The sequence below is a fragment of the Gobio gobio genome, assembly GCF_949357685.1.
Source record: "Gobio gobio genome assembly, chromosome: 5".
NCBI lineage: Eukaryota > Metazoa > Chordata > Actinopteri > Cypriniformes > Gobionidae > Gobio > Gobio gobio.
The window spans coordinates 13875531-13893059 of NC_137101.1; the positions used below are offsets into that span (position 1 = coordinate 13875531).

Here is a 17529-nt window from a genome sequence, read left to right on the forward strand (position 1 = left end):
CATGCAAATCACCACAGGAGGGCGAAACTCACAACAGGAGGTTAATTCCAAGTTAATTCCACCCAAGTTCATTCCACTCAATTCGCAGGTGTGTCATTCACACAAATCACCACAGGAGGGCAAAACTCTTTTAAGTTCATTCCACTCGATTCACAGATGTGTAATTCACACAAACCACCACAGGAGGGCAAAACTCTTTTAAGTTAATTCATCTCGATTCGCAGTGGTGTAATTCACACAAACCACCACAGGAGGGCGAAACTCTTTTAAGTTCATTCCACTCGATTCGCAGTGGTGTAATTCACTAAAATCACCACAGGAGGGCGAAACTCTTTTAAATTCATTCCACTCGATTCACATCGGTGTAATTCACTAAAATCACCACAGGAGGGCGAAACTCTTTTAAATTCATTCCACTCGATTCACATCGGTGTAATTCACTAAAATCACCACAGGAGGGCGAAACTCTTTTAAATTCATTCCACTCGATTCACAGCGGTGTAATTCACTCAAATCACCACAGGAGGGCGAAACTCTTTTAAATTCATTCCACTCGATTCACAGCGGTGTAATTCACTCAAATCACCACAGGAGGGCGAAACTCTTTTAAATTCATTCCACTCGATTCGCAGTGGTGTAATTCACACAAACCACCACAGGAGGGCGAAACTCTTTTAAGTTCATTCCACTCGATTCGCAGTGGTGTAATTCACTAAAATCACCACAGGAGGGCGAAACTCTTTTAAATTCATTCCACTCGATTCACATCGGTGTAATTCACTAAAATCACCACAGGAGGGCGAAACTCTTTTAAATTCATTCCACTCGATTCACATCGGTGTAATTCACTAAAATCACCACAGGAGGGCGAAACTCTTTTAAATTCATTCCACTCGATTCGCAGTGGTGTAATTCACTAAAATCACCACAGGAGGGCGAAACTCTTTTAAATTCATTCCACTCGATTCACAGCGGTGTAATTCACTCAAATCACCACAGGAGGGCGAAACTCTTTTAAATTCATTCCACTCGATTCGCAGTGGTGTAATTCACTCAAATCACCACAGGAGGGCGAAACTCTTTTAAATTCATTCCACTCGATTCGCAGTGGTGTAATTCACTAAAATCACCACAGGAGGGCGAAACTCTTTTAAGTTAATTCGACTCGATTCACAGCGGTGTAATTCACTCAAATCACCACCGAGGGAGAATTTCCATACATATTAATTTAAAATGAAGATAGGACACAACAAAATCACACACAGATACTGATACAGTTGATACAAAGATGAACTTAAATGATAATAATACATTATAGCGTCTATTTAGCGTAAATACCAGTTTGCATATTTCAATGTCAAACTGCTTTTCACACGACACTTATAGAAATAAAAAAACATTTCTATAAGAGTAGATCTGGTTTTCTGACAAATTAATAATTAAACTTACTTAATTATTCTTAATTACTAAATTATTTAAACTTACGTTAAGATGAAGTTTAAATCTCAAACAACATCACCACATCACAAGCTCTGTGGCTCAGTGGATAGTTGTCTCCCTTTCAAACCAGAAAGTCCTGGTTCAAATCCCACATTTGTTAAAGTTATTCATCATTTAACACAAAGCTCTCGATAAAACCTGCTAAAAACACTCTTCAACTCAGCCGTCTCATTGGCTCAAGAGAGAAAACATTGCGTTTCCATCACATCGTCCTGAGTTCGAATCCCATCATTGCTTACTTTTGATTGTTCTCATTACATAAGGTGTCCTGAAAACCGGTTATTCTTGCAAAATCCATGATGGTCGTTTCATTTTATTAATTGTTGATGAATAAACATTCCTTTGTTTTCAGTAAAACAATTTTTGGAGGCTAATATTTTGCCATTTTAAAGACTAAAATATTACAGAGAGCATTTTTAACATCTTAAACAACCTGAAACATTAGCTAAAAACTACAAAAACAATAAAGAATATACTTTTATTGGTCAATGCAATATGTTTTGGCCATGTAGACAAGCAATGTGAACTGCAAACAGGTCATACACAAAAAGTATAACAGTGGTGGAATGATTAAAAATCAAATAAAAACTCAGCATGTACTGTATGGAATCGTGCACTTAGATCAAATCAATGCAATATAACAATGTTTACAGAAAGGCACTTAACAATAAATTTAAAATTGCATTTAAACTCTTTAAAAAATATTTACTAATGTTATAACAATGATGACTGTCTAGTTCTTAATCCTGGTCCAGGGGATCAGTTCATGCAGTTGAATCAGGACAGGGAGAGAAACTAATGTGCAGTGCTGGACTAGAATAAAAAAAAGCAGATCTAGACTCCATAAAAGTGCATCTATCCATCATATAACTGCTCCACACGGCTCCGGGGGGTTAATAAAGGCCTTTTGAAGTGGCTCGTTTGTGTGAGAAAAATATCCATATTTAAAACTTTATAGACTAAAATAACTAGTTTCCGGTCAGCGGTACGCAAGTCGCAAAAAAGAGTAACCCCCGATGCGATGTACAGGAACATCGCACGCTTTGACGACTCTTGCTGATAGGGCTGGGCAACAAACTCAAGCCCCTCTTCTCTTATATCGAAATCCTCCGCCATTTCTCTTTAAAAATTCTCGTTTTAGACTTCTAATTCATGACCGGTGTCTTGTTTTGCTCTATCCTCTGCGCTTCTGCGTTCTTCAATACACATGCTTCAAGGTTTCAAGGATCAATGGTTACTCTTTCAGCCGACTTGCGTACCGATGACCGTTGGAAGCTAGTTATTTTAGTCTATAAAGTATTAAATATGGATATTTTTCTTATACGAACGTGCCACTTCGCTTCAGAAGGCCTTTATTAACCCCCCCGAAGCCGCGTGGAGCAGTTATTTGATGGATGGATGCACTTTTATGGTCTTCAAAAATGACACAAGTCACTGCCATTATAATGCTTGGAAGAGCCAGGACATTTTTAATATAATTCTAAAAGAAGAATGTCATATACACCCAGGATGACTTGAGGGTGAGTAAATCATGGGCTATTTTTCATTTTTGGGTGAACTAACCCTTTAATATGAATAGTGTAAAACTAATGAATGAATATGAACTTTGACGCCCAATGTAAAAATTATGTGTAACACACACTATAATTGTAAAGCATTACACATCGCCAATATCTGTTGAGGTTTTAAAGGTGCATAATTAAGCAAAAATGCAAGTGTAAAGTCACAATAAATTATTCCATTCCAATATCATCCTGCATCTGATATAATGCAAAAAAAATAATAATTATTTGCTTTCATAAAGGTATAAAACATACACAACTTCTCTATGACTTGATGGCAGGTACATTTTTATGCATGCAGGTTTCTCAAGAAAACAGTCGGTACATTTTGATATAAACTGAAAAGATATAGGCATTTTTCTTTGCTTATATAGTTATATAGATCATTTTATGTTAATGTGCACTTGAAAAGTGTAAAAGCCATACAGGCACTTGGCAGGTGGTAGCATGGCTATAATTTGAGTGAAGCTGCACGATGCAAAACCGCTTGTGTGTTGCAGGCGAGAACCTTCTAGAACGTGAAGCGTCTGTCATTGGAATGGCCCACCTTGTCCAGGCTGGGGAGGCAGGCGAACTGAATCATGGGAGGAGGTCCGCACATGAAGATGAGTGTGTCATCTCCGGGTGGAGGAAGGTGGTTCTTCACCATGTCCTCACTGATGAAGCCTTGGCTGTACTCCCAACCTAACACATGAAGTTGATTATTTCAGCTTTTCACCTTCTGGTTGATTATTAATGTCTGGTTGAACTTAAGTCACCTAAACTGAAGTTGTTCTTTGCCTAAACAGGATCTGCAAAAACAAGACGTTCTTACCGTCTGCTGCCCTGTCGACGGTGTACCATAGCTTGAAACGTGTCGGGTGATTGGCCATGACCTCTTCTAGCTCAGGGCGTAGGAGAATGTCTTTTTCGGTCTGTTTAAAGATATAAAAAGTAGTGAGTAGGAATAATTCTTAGTTTTAAATACTTGCCATGACAAACAAATTGAACCAAGAGATGTCTATAGGAATTACATTTACTTTTAACACATATATATATATATATATACTCCGCTAAAGGATTATTAGGAACACCATACTAATACTGTGTTTGACCCCCTTTCGCCTTCAGAACTGCCTTAATTCTACGTGGCATTGATTCAACAAGGTGCTGAAAGCATTCTTTAGAATTGTTGGCCCATATTGATAGAACAGCATCTTGCAGTGGATGGAGATTTGTGGGCACATCCAGGGCACGAAGCTCCCGTTCCACCACATCCCAAAGATGCTCTATTGGGTTGAGATCTGGTGACTGTGGGGGCCAGTTCACTCATTGTCATGTTCAAGAAACCAATTTGAAATGATTCGAGCTTTGTGACATGGTGCATTATCCTGCTGGAAGTAGCCATCAGAGGATGGGTACATGGTGGTCATAAAGGGATGGACATGGTCAGAAACAATGCTCAGGTAGGCCGTGGCATTTAAACGAAGCCCAATTGGCACTAAGGGGCCTAAAGTGTGCCAAGAAAACATCCCCCACACCATTACACCACCACCACCAGCCTGCACAGTGGTAACAAGGCATGATGGATCCATGTTCTCATTCTGTTTACGCCAAATTCTGACTCTACCATCTGAATGTCTCAACAGAAATCGAGACTCAGACCAGGCAACATTTTTCCAGTCTTCAACTGTCCAATTTTGGTGAGCTTGTGCAAATTGTAGCCTCTTTTTCTATTTGTAGCCCATCCGCCTCAAGGTTGTGCGTGTTGTGGCTTCACAAATGCTTTGCTGCATACCTTGGTTGTAACGAGTGGTTATTTCAGTCAAAGTTGCTCTTCTATCAGCTTGAATCAGTCGGCCCATTCTCCTCTGAGCTCTAGCATCAACAAGGCATTTTCGCCCACAGGACTGCCGCATACTGGATGTTTTTCCCTTTTCACACCATTCTTTGAAAACCCTAGAAATGGTTGTGCGTAACTGAGCAGATTGTGAAATACTCAGACCGGCCCATCTGGCACCAACAACCATGCCACGCTCAAAATTGCTTAAACCACCTTTCTTTCCCATTCTGACATTCAGTTTGGAGTTCAGAAGATTGTATTGACCAGGACCACACCCCTAAATGCATTGAAGCAACTACCATGTGATTGGTTGATTAGATAATTGCATTAATGAGAAATTGAATAGGTGTTCCTAATAATCCTTTAGGTGAGTGTGTGTGTATATATATATATATTTATTTATGACAGACAGAAATGCATATTAAAAAAATTAATTAAAACTTGGCTCACCTGGTTTGCAAAAAGCAAGGAACACACAGTCTCATCCTTTGGATCTTTCATAACTGCTTGGATTATCTGGAGCATAGGTGTAATGCCTAAAAAAATAACGCAACGAATTTTATTGCACTTCAAAAAACTGATATAATAATAAAAATGCATGATAACGTGCTCACCTGTACCACCAGCGATCATGCCAACATGTTTTGCAGTTTTCATCACAGGGTCTGATTTCTTATCAGGTCTGATTGCAAATGATCCTGCAGAAATATTGATACTGTAATTCATAACGTGTTAACTTTACACTGCTTTTATTATGTTCATGTGCAGCTAATATTTTCAAGATGTTGGGGAAGGGGAAGTACACCGGTGTTTAGTATTAAAGGTAAATATGATGACAGTATAGTCTGTTATGCAAAGTTTCCAGGCCAGTTCCTGTTCTCTTCATTGTAAGTCAAATGAGCCAGATTACTGAGATTCTCTTGGAGCCCCTGGGTGATTGAATTATCATCTATGAAATTGAATGGCACTGTTATACTGATTGGATCAGAACTTGTGATTGGTGATTGCTCTTCCTCTGCTGTGTGTAATTGTAATATCAACACCTTTAAGGACTGCCCACTGAACGCCTATAAAATACCACGTACAGCTCCCTTATGTTAGACTTGACGACCACCGCTACAGACAGCACGTGTTCTCGATAAAGAATCCTGCTGAAGTTACATCCAAGTCTCCTGGTCTCTTCTTCAAGGAGCAAGAGTTTCCAACAATGTCCTTGATGTAGCACTGTGATTGACATGAGTAATGCAATCTTTAGAATCGGGTGGAGTTTAAGCTGAACTGGTTTGGGGGGGGAAACATCCATAGCTTGTTTTCATAGCTTTTCTCTGTCTCACGGAAGATTTCACGACTACAAACCTTTGCCCTTGTAAACCAGCAGCCCACTTGGTCCTCTGAAGTCAATTGTGTCACCAATACGAAGGCTCTCCAAATATTGGGACATCTTCCCACCCTCTGGGAATTTTGGATGGACATTTTTGTAGTATATCTAAAATGAACGAGGCAACAAAATGTTTAAAGTTGAAAGCACTTCAAAGGCATTTTTAATATGAAAATCTTTGTGTTACAGTTATATGCATTGTATGATATACCTTCACCACCAGATCAACGAAGCCCTTGTCATCATCACTAGACACCGGGGTGTAAGGCCTCACCACAATGTTGCCATCAATCCGGGCAGACAGGTAGATGTGTTGCCCTACAAATGCAATGATTCAGCATATATTGAAGTTAGCCCATGAACACTGGTCAAATGCACAATGACAGCATTATCTACTGCACTCACCAATAGGAAGTCCAAGAACATGATCGGGTGATTTTAAAGCAAAGCGAAACTTTCTTGTGTCATGGCTAATAATCTTAATAAAAGAGAGAGAGTTAAAAGACCTATCTATGCACAAGTTAAACCATCACATTTTAAAATATCCTCACTTCTTTGTCCACAAGGCGCAATGGATACTTCAAATTAGGGTCTTCAAGGGTAATGGCAAGTCTTCTCTTGCCAAAGAGCCTCCGGATCAAATCAAACACGAATTGAAAGCTACCTGAAATGAGCTGCAGAAAGGAATATAAAAAAAATCATGCAATAATATACCAAATAGGTTCATATACAAAATTATAATGGGTGTGTCCTGCACAAAAAAACAAACTAAAAACAAACTGATGGGTGTGTGATGCACAGAGACTGTCAACAAAGTGTATAAAATTAGCATTCTTCTTTCAATTCTTGAAACATCTGTAATAATGAGATTACAGTGTGCTAATATGTCAGGATAAAAGTGCATATGGAATAACGACGTTCTGCAAGCAAGCATTTCATAAATAGATACTCACGTTGAATATGAAGGACATTTTCACCTGGAGTGTTTACAGAGCCTCAATCAAGTATCGAAGACGGATAATAACACTTACAGACTAAGAATAACTTAACTAGAAAGTTAGCAAACTGCCTGTCAAAACGACTATCTCTTCCTGGAAAGGGCGGAGTTAAATGCTAGTGACGTCGTTACGTTACGTTACGCTTCGAAACCTTTGCGAATCGTTTGTTTCGAACCATAGAGGCTTCGTTGGGCCATAACTGTATTGAAACGTTTTGACATGTCAATGTTTTAGCTAACACATGAACCCGTGTCTAACCATAGATACCTATTTACGACATGTGGTGTCAACACGCACTATTCATCCTATTATACGTGCTATTCATTCTTTGACCACCAGACGGCGACAACGTCTAACGTTACATAGGCAAACGTTGATCATTTACCGAATTGAGAAATTATTATATTGCAGCGAAATGTAAATTAATAAGAAACATGAATGATTAGTTCACTTTTTAAGTCTTTCCTTCATTGGTCAAGTAAAAAATGCAATGGCCAAATCGTTCCATATAAAAGATATGCCACAGGTAAAAGAAAATGAGCAATCAGTCAAAATAAATATCAGGTGAAGGTTGGTTAGTTTAATCTTGATTAAACTTGCTTACTTTTTTTTTCTTATTGCTGTCTTCCGATAAAAAAAAAAAAGTTGGTTCTGATTTCCCCCATTTTCCCACAAGTAGGCCTAGGCCTAATTTTATTGATATTTTTTCAAATATTATGAATGTAAATGTAGCCTACATGGTGTAAGAACACAGCAACACATTTGTTTAATAAAATGACTAATTCAGAGTTTCAGACCAAAGAAACAAGGAAATGTTATTATCATTAGCAATAAACTTATCTATATCATATTCCAGTAGGTGGCATTTTGAAAAAGTTTAAGCTATTGCACATATCCCCCATATTTGACATTGCATAAATTATATTTTACTTTAATGCTTGTATTGACATATTTTATATTCCACCAATGATACAGCTGTGCTAGATTTTAAGTTTTACAATCACTATGATACAACTAAAACAGGTTTAAAACATGTATTTCAGGTATGGGAATAGCTTATCTTGAGTTTTTATATGTACACTGTGTGCAGAATTATTAGGCACGTTGATTTTCTGATCATAATTTTTTTCCAGGCACCTTATATTCTTATAAAACACCTTATATTCAGGTGTGCAGAATTATTAGGCATGTTTTCTTTTACAGATAAAATGAGCCAAAAAAGAGATTTAACTCAGATTGAAAAGTCAAAAATTATTAAATGCCCCTGAGGATACAATACTAATGCAATACTAGACATTGCAGTTAAGGCATGACCACTGGACAGTGAAATGCTCATTGGGTCAGCAGGATCAGACAAAAACAGGTGGTGAAGAAAAGACACATGTTAACTGCAAAATAATTAAGAATTAAGGTGAAGAATTAAGTGTGAAACTGTCAGGAACCCTTTAGTCTCCAGCACCACCATTTTACAGAACTGTAACCTTTACCTGGAGTCTCCAGAAGTGCAAGGTGTCAGGATCTCAGAGACTTAAGTTAGGTAAAGAATCCTAAAAAATGACCCCCACTTAATAAGAATCACAAGCTGAAGTGTTGTAAAATACATGAAGAAGTGTTGTGAATACAGAAGACTGTTTTCTTGTAGGCTTTATAGGCCGATAGGTTGAGAGTGACTCTTGAAGGACCAGCACCACATCCTCTAGTACCAAAATTCATCTTCCAGAATCTGGCAGTACGTTTTGGGAGTTCATTTTTAGTCCATCCTGAAGTCCGTTTTGCTGAGATGGACTAAAAATGAACTCCCAAAACGTACTGCCAGATTCTGGAAGATGAATTCTTCAAACAGTGGTGCAAGAGGATGTGGTGCTGGTCCTTCAAGAGTCACTCTCAACCTATCTGTCCATAAAGTCTATAAAAAAGCAGTCTTCATGTATTTTACACTTCAGCTTGTGATTCTTATCTAGTGGGGGTCATTTTTTAGGATTCTTTACCTAATTTAAGTCTCTGAGATCCTGACACCTTGCACTTCTGGAGACTCCAGGTTAAGGTTACAGTTCTTTAAAATGGTGGCGCTGGAGACAAAAGGGTTCCTGACGATTTAATACTTAATTCTTCACCTTAATTCTTAATTCTTTTGCAGTTAACAAGTGTCTTTTCTCCGCCACATGTTTTTGTCTGACCCTGCTGACAAACGAGCATTTCACTGTGCAATGGTCATGCCTTAACTGCAATGTCTAGTATTGCATTAGTATTGCATCCTTCTCATGGGCATTTAATAAAGAGTTAAATCTCTTTTTTGGCTCATTTTATCTGTAAAAGAAAATGTGCTTAATAATTCTGCACACCTGAATATAAGTATAAATATATGTTTTTCATTTCCAGCCTTCATGAACAATTATATGTCACTTATACATTATTAAATACTAAATTAATAGTAGTTATTAGGATTACTGTGGTTTGGAATTGGTCAAATGTGCCTGAAAAAAAATAGTGTATATTTTCAGTGGGTTATTTTTGATTGGTCATTACACTAGTTTTGTTACGCAGGCCTGGCAACCCCGTAATAGTTCATAAAAATATGGAAACACTCCAAATAACATTCATGTTTTCTGCTAAATTTCAATTTGGGCATATAAAATTGCTGGTTTAGTCTTCCAAAAAGGCTTACCAACTTGATCTCTAGATAACCAAACCTCTTTACTCTCACTGAAATGACAAACAAGCTCTATTGAACACATGTAAGGTGGCAATCAATCAAGACTCGACAGTTTATCACAGAAATTTATTGACGACCCAACACAGTGGTCAATCGTGGTCATTTCTATTGACTGTACACAAATGCATGTCATTGAACAACTGTACTGTAGCACAAGTGTAACATTCTTGTTTTTTCGATTGTTAAACTCAACCACGTCCCTTATATTTACACCAAGTTCTATAGATATTTCTCTATATATCTTTTGTACAATGTACAATGTTTTAATCAGTGAAATAATAAGAGCAAACTAATTCTGTTAGACTCTGATCCAGCCAAAGCATGCAGGTTTTTGTCTAAAGTGTGCATTAGTGGAGACTGAAGAGTTAAAGCATGTTTAACAGCCTTGAAGCAGGAAAAAAAAGCTGAAGCCAAGAAACACAGAGCAAGTCTCTTTTTATGTGAGGAGGTTTACAGCTTTTACGAACACTTCATGACATTGGCCTCTGCTTTACATTTGGCTACATGGAGAAGCATCCATGCTAAGCACAAGTAGTAGTGTGAGCACTGACCTTGCATGGACATATTTGTGTCAAGTATTGCTTTTACAAATCCTTTTTTTAAACGGTGAACACATATGGTGGGGTTTGCCGAGGACATAAGCAGGTCCGATCTTCAAAATGACATGAACATGACTTGTCCTCGTCTGTAGTTGTGTTAGCTTTTGTCAAAGCAATGACATTTTGCAAAGGACACAGACACGGTTACATCATGACTTCTTATCACAAAATAGCAGACAGGGATTGCACAATAAAATGTACTTTGTAAGAAAATAAAGTAACTATACTAAGTTTCTTTAAAATAAAATCTTCACAGTTTTAAATTATTTGCATCATGATATTGTCAGCTACATATCAGAAAACTATGTATTTCAATTGTTCATTTTAAATTGAGTTATAATCCAACCTTTCATTTTACATGAGGGTGTTCATAACCAAGTTATTTCATTACAGTACATGAAATATGAATCATACAACAAAACAGGACTCTTGGACAGCACTACCAGCACGTTAATGCGTACCTAATCAGTATTTGGTGAGATTTTGATGCAACTTCCAGATAGTCTTTGGATGAAATGCCGTAAATATAAATCTGTTACTTTGGGGTTCAGCCTGGTCAATAAAATCTTCTGCTGGTAACACTATACGTCCAGTACAGTTCCTAACTTACCAACATCCTGAAGGGTTACAGACGAACACAGGGAAAACCGGAACATGCACACTAAAAACAGCTTGTTTTGAGCTGGCTTCACATTTTTCACATTGAACAAAAGCAGTGCAGCAGGTGAGGACTGGGGATTTGTACATTGGGCCACAAAGGTAGCGACCAGTGCAATGGCATCTTTCATAACACGATTTAGACAGACTCGCAAGCAACGAAGACCTCAAAGGACCATAGAGGCCCGCACAAAGGGCGTTAGTAAATAATTCTGCATCCACTAAAGGAAAGTGAGCTCTTGCTTTTTTGTATTTTACAAAAGTTCCAGACCGCGGAGGACCCATGCAGATTATTCAACACAGATCGTTGGTTACATGACCTCAAGGCAAAGATGAACTGCTCAGTTTTAAGTGTACTAAGCACAGTGGTAGACTGGAGGGCCATTAAAACGTGTGGGCTGAAACGAATAGCTCAGAACTAATGCACTGGTGGACACGATGAACATTTGGTGAGAAGTGTAAACTCAAAATAAGTTTAGTCTACCATTGGTAGGATCATTTACGTTGGATCAAATTCCTATTCCTTAAAACCGCAAAGCTTTAAACACAAGTGCTAGGATTCAAACAACCGGCATATTATTGTTCAGTGACACAAATACCAAAAGTTGTCGTTGGATGAGAGTATTATTAAGTATATAAAACACCTCAGTTTTAAAACTCTACACCTAGTGGATGTTTTTGTCCAACTTGAAAACAAATGCTTAGGAATTTGATGGCGGCATCACCGACCGAACTTAACATGCATCGTTTGCTTAGCGTTTAGTGTCACTTGGAGGGAATGTTACACAAATTCAGGGTTCAGAAGGCAGGCTAACAATATTACATCAATTGGAGAGTAATATAACTCTGTGTGTGTGTTACTAAAACTGTCCACAGCGGGTAGTGTGGCGACAGCTCCACCTAAAAACGAAGCAGACCCAATCCGCATGCATCGCAGAGGCAGTGATGACATCAGAAGCCATGGTTTCCCTGGGCACTAACGTTGGTTGGGGCGTGATTAGCTTGTCACAACGTCGCTAGAATGTTTCCACAACGTAACGTAGCCCTTGGAATGGTATGAGTTCAGCAGGCTGACGTTTCTGCGACGTTGTGGAGATGTTAGCCTGTGGATTAAAACGCATCTCTTGGTCTTCCCTACAGCACGTCCCGTCGGGCAGGTGCTAGTCGTGTCGGCGGTGATGTTTGAAATGTCTCCAACTGATTGGCACACAATAATGGAGCTCTTGATGAAACCGCTGTAAGGAACAGTGGGCGCGAGTTTGGCGACAAGTGTCACACGATGGAGCCCTTGGAGGTGGAGAGATGGATGGAGCGGATCCGCAGGGCCAGGGTTCTTTCAAGGTCATGTAGGACGTCGTAGGACGGGCCTGGACCGGGGCTCTCCGCAGGAACCTCATACAGTAGCTGCTTAAAGGTCTCCAGCTCGATCAGGAGCACCATGTTCTTCAAGAAGTAGCCCTCGATGAAGGCTGCCAGCTCCAAGGCCCCCAGGAACTGAGGATGTATGGGACGTAATGACAATGTGAGACATAACATTCCCAATAGAGAGTTAACGTCTTGTATTTTCTCCTTAATAATGTTGTATACGAAGCCCTGCTTAGGTATACAGTATCCAGAGGTATATAATGTAAAAACCATGCAGCACTATAAAATAATGTACCTAATTTCTTGCCAACATATCTCTAGAAAATCGGTCTGTATTAGGGGTGTAACAATATATCGTGTAACAATATATCGTAATACAAAAATGCAACAATATGTATCATGGATAGTGATAATATATATTGTGTATAGTTCACCCAAAATGAAGTTTTAGTGTCAGTACTATGTTAAACTACTATAAATGTTGAATATAATGTATAATAATGCAACAGGGGAATATTTGTGGGTCCTGATAATGCCAAATGTCTTATGTTACCAGTAAAAAGTGGCCTACATTATTGTAAATATATCTAGTCAGTAACAGAGTGCAAGCTTATTCGTTTTAAATATATACATGAATGAGTGTGTGATTATACACAGTCCACACATATATTATGTAAACACAAACCTTTATTTTGGATGCGATTAATCGATTGTCCAGCACTATTCTAAAATAACTCTGTATTCTCAGCTTCAGAATCATGAATATTTGTATTCCATTATCACCATTGTCCTGTGAATTGGGTTACCAGCATCAAGTTCAAGCCAATTCATTTCCACCCTCAATGTAATATCAAATTCATTAAAGCTACACTGTGTGATATTTTCCACCATCTAGCGGTGAAAAGGTATATGACCATCCAGTGAATATTAGTTTCTGTTCCTCTCAATTCCGATTTCGCTCATACGGTGGCCGAATTAGTCCAAGATTAAAATCGCTTCCAGTTCGACCTCGTCCACATTCGACACGGTGCCATCGAGTGTTAAACCGCGAAAGGCGAAGCTTGAATTTACGGGTATGTCCCTCTTTGGCTAATGTACTTTCAAGATGGAGGGGCAACATGGCGACCGGCGTTCGAACCCCTCACCCGTATGTATTTTCAATGGCATATTATAAACTTACGAGAATACTTTATTACTTGAAATAAGTAAATATACATTAATTAGCACATATATTTTTGAAAGACCTGAGTGTTTTTAGCTAAGAGTAAACTAAAAATGTTTACACAGTGTAGCTTTAACCTTTTACACCTCAGTATCGTGATATGTATCGAATCGTGATATGATGGTATTGTTACACCCCTAATCTGTATATTTCTAAAGACTCGAAACAAGCAGAGCAAATTTAGCTGTTGACATTTACACAGATAGACAAGCAATTATTAAAACAGATCGCATTATCGTTAATCAGTGTTATTAACCTCATAAATATGCAAATAGAAATGTTAATCCAGGGCTTTACAAATATACAGTGTACAATCTCTGATCTTCTGGAAATATATAAATAGAAGTGTAATTGAACGACATATGAATGAATGTTTAAGACTACCTTGGCATGTTTGTATATGTCCACGCAGGTGTCGGTGGTGATGTTCTTGGAGCAGATGATTTCACAGTGTCTTTGGAGAGCCTCGAGTTGGAAGAATTTGGCTGAAGACAGGAGCTTTGAAGCAGAGGGATTGTTAATGAGCCAAACCCATCAAGCTTTCAGGTTTATAACGATCAAGAGCATTCACTTGATTACATTTAAAATACATAAACATTTATCAAAATTTCTGCTGCAGTTCTACGTGCAAGAGCCTCCATCTGGTAAAGATGGAGATAAATGTGAGATTATTACATATAGATTTTTTTCCCTCAAATTGTTTTCTGATGAGTACGCCATGAGAAATCTCCCATATGCCATAACTCATTCATTCATCGCATTCAACATAATTTTAGGTCATTAATCATTAAGTCATCATTAGTGTGTGGTTGCCATGGTGATGAAAAAAAGGGTTTAGGGTAGCAGGAATTATGAGCATAAAGGAGAAAAGAGAAGAGAATATTTAATACCTCCATAATTTCAGTGTTCCTGATGTGCAGTGACTCAGTGCCGCCACAGTAGAGGTACTGCATTACCAGCTGAAACACAACAAAATGTTCTCAAACTTCTAAGAAACATTTTAAGACAGATGCTTAGCGCTAGTCACAAATGTACAGACACATTTTGTCACTAAGCCGAACTGTGATGACAGAAGAGGGAATTAGAGTAGCGCAGTTTGACTGTAATACCAACATGAGTTTGAGTGGGATTTATGAGTCAGTAGATTCCAACCTGAAAAATGTTGTACTTGACATGACTGATCTCGATGCACGTGTTCTCAGCTGCTGGTCTGTTCGAGAGCAGGGACTTAAACCTGAAAGTTAAAAGAGGTAAAAAGAAACATTGACTTCCTTTAAAAGCAGTATTATTACTAAATCAATTCCTTTTAGAGTTCAGTCAAAACAGTAACGTTTTATATTGTGTGTCTGTAAGATATCCTGAATTGCAAAGCAGTGGTGCAGGTGCAAGATATGATGTCATGTCAACGCAAATTAATTCATGAATGAATTATGAATTAGCTCATGCTGACATTACCTCCCAGACCATCCAGTCACTTTGCATACATTTATATTTTGCAGACCTTGCAGATTTGGAAAGGTTTGCTCTGATATTTTTATATTAAATTGTATCATTACAATGTTATCTCGAGATGAAGTAGTACCAATTTCAAAGATGACAAAATTGAAATGTCAACAATTTATAACATCTAGATAGAAAGATAGATAGAAAGATAGATGATAGATAGATAGATAGATAGATAGATAGATAGATAGATAGATAGATAGATAGATAGATAGATAGATAGATAGATAGATAGATAGATAGATAGATAGATAGATAGATAGATAGATAGATAGATAGATAGATAGGTGTATGGATGGTTGGAGTGGTGGGTGTGATGGATGGGTGTGAGGGGTGTGATGGGTGGATGGGTGTGATGGATGGAGGAATGGATGGATGGATGGATGGATGGATGGACGGACGGACGGACGAACAGACAGACAGACAGACAGACAGACAGACAGACAGACAGACAGACAGACAGACAGACAGATGATAGATAGATAGATAGATAGATAGATAGATAGATAGATAGATAGATAGATAGATAGATAGATAGATAGATAGATAGATAGATAGATAGATAGATAGATAGATAGATAGATAGATAGATAGATAGATAGATGGGTGTATGGATGGTTGGAATGGGTGTGAGGGGTGTGATGGGTGGATGGGTGTGATGGATGGAGGAATGGATGGATGGATGGATGGATGGACGGACGGACGGACGGACAAACAGACAGACAGACAGACAGACAGACAGACAGACAGACAGACAGACAGACAGACGATAGATAGATAGATAGATAGATAGATAGATAGATAGATAGATAGATAGATAGATAGATAGATAGATAGATAGATAGATAGATAGATAGATAGATAGATAGATAGATAGATAGATAGATAGATAGATGGTGGGTGGGATGGATGGATGGATGGATGGATGGATGGATGAAATAAAATATCAACACATACCTTGGTGAGGCAGTGAAGAGCAGCACTTTATGGGCATAAAAGGGCTTTCCTTCCACCAGAAACGTCACGTCAGACATCTCTTTATTGTTGAGAAAGTGTGGATCTGTAGGACGTAGCGAATCAAATGATGAAGTCGGAGCTGCATTATTACGCAACACTGATTAAACAAGCTTCCTCATTATTTAGCAGTAGTGCAATGTCTTGTGTTTGACAGGCTGTCATCAACAATTTAAATGAAAGAGCATGAAAGATGTCTGTTTTATAATTCTATACCCCGCAATAGCTTAAACAAAGCCTAGATGGCACTAGCGTTCCTCCAAAACTTTGAGAGTCAAATGAAAATGAACTCAAATGTAATATTCTGACTGAAACTGCCTGAAAAGTGTACCTGTGACTCTGTAATTTGACTTGTGCAGCTCAGTGCGTAAATTTAACAAGTAGAGCTCACCAATTAAGTTACACTACTTTAAATTCTTGTTTATAGAACTGTTGTTGCTGATGTGTTGAATAGCAGCTTGTTTGATGTTGTTCAATTATTGATATTGTTAGTAATGTAGAGGCAGAGCAGAAACGGCGAACTTAACAAGGGGATGCAACTGACATACTCACCCAAACGAGACGTTTGCTTCTTTTTGATCTCGGTGAGTTTGGGGATTGGGAAAGGCCCGTAGCATTGGGTAAAGATTACTGACAGCTGCTGGCTGATCACTTCGTTCTGTAGATCACACAAACGCACACGGTGCAGTTAGACACCAAATTCTGTTTTCTAAAAGTAAAACGCATCCAAGCCTACGGTAATAGCAACACGGCTCTGTAATGAGAGGATTTATCATGTTAATTACAGAGAGAGCTGAAACCGGTGTGGCTGACGTTGATTGCCTGTTTGCTCAGAGACGGGGACTGACACGCAGTGATAACAATAATGCAGAGACTTACGGGGGACATTAAATAATGTAAACAGGAAAATGACAACAAAACGGCGCTGCAATATTATAGAGACTAAAACTATATACTAAAACTATATAGTCATAGTTCACCCAAAAAAGAAAATTCTGTCATCCTTTACTCACCTTCAAGTTGTTCCAAACCTGTATACGTTTCTTTGTTCTGCTGAACACAAAAGAAGATGTTTGAAGAATGTGCATAACCAAACTGGTCCCCACTGACCTTCATAGTATGAGAAAAATGACTATGGAAGTCAATGGGGACTGGAAACTGAAAATATCTTCTTTTGTGTTCAGCAGAACAAAGAA

General features: G+C 38.4%; 2 protein-coding genes across 2 annotated transcripts in view; both read right to left on the reverse strand.

The window, feature by feature from the left end:
* Window positions 1–1787: 1787 nt before the first annotated feature.
* cyb5r3 (cytochrome b5 reductase 3) lies at window positions 1788–7540 on the reverse strand. Its single transcript, XM_079816847.1, has 9 exons — window positions 7216–7540; window positions 6814–6936; window positions 6668–6740; window positions 6474–6580; window positions 6241–6370; window positions 5499–5582; window positions 5335–5420; window positions 3877–3976; window positions 1788–3746 (listed from the first exon to the last, which is right to left on the reverse strand). The coding sequence occupies exons 1-9, from the start codon at window positions 7231–7233 to the stop codon at window positions 3574–3576; spliced, it is 894 nt and encodes a 297-aa protein (XP_079672973.1). The 5' UTR covers window positions 7234–7540; the 3' UTR covers window positions 1788–3573.
* Window positions 7541–10021: 2481 nt separating this feature from the next.
* Window positions 10022–17529, reverse strand: part of btbd11a (BTB (POZ) domain containing 11a) — a 174022-nt gene continuing 166514 nt past the window's right edge. Inside the window, exons 12-17 of the mRNA XM_079818107.1 lie at window positions 16886–16991; window positions 16277–16379; window positions 14969–15050; window positions 14707–14775; window positions 14201–14314; window positions 10022–12723 (exon numbers count right to left, since the gene is read on the reverse strand). Coding sequence (XP_079674233.1) covers window positions 12502–12723; window positions 14201–14314; window positions 14707–14775; window positions 14969–15050; window positions 16277–16379; window positions 16886–16991 — 696 coding nt within the window. The 3' untranslated portion in view covers window positions 10022–12501. The remainder of the gene's footprint in view (window positions 12724–14200; window positions 14315–14706; window positions 14776–14968; window positions 15051–16276; window positions 16380–16885; window positions 16992–17529) is intronic.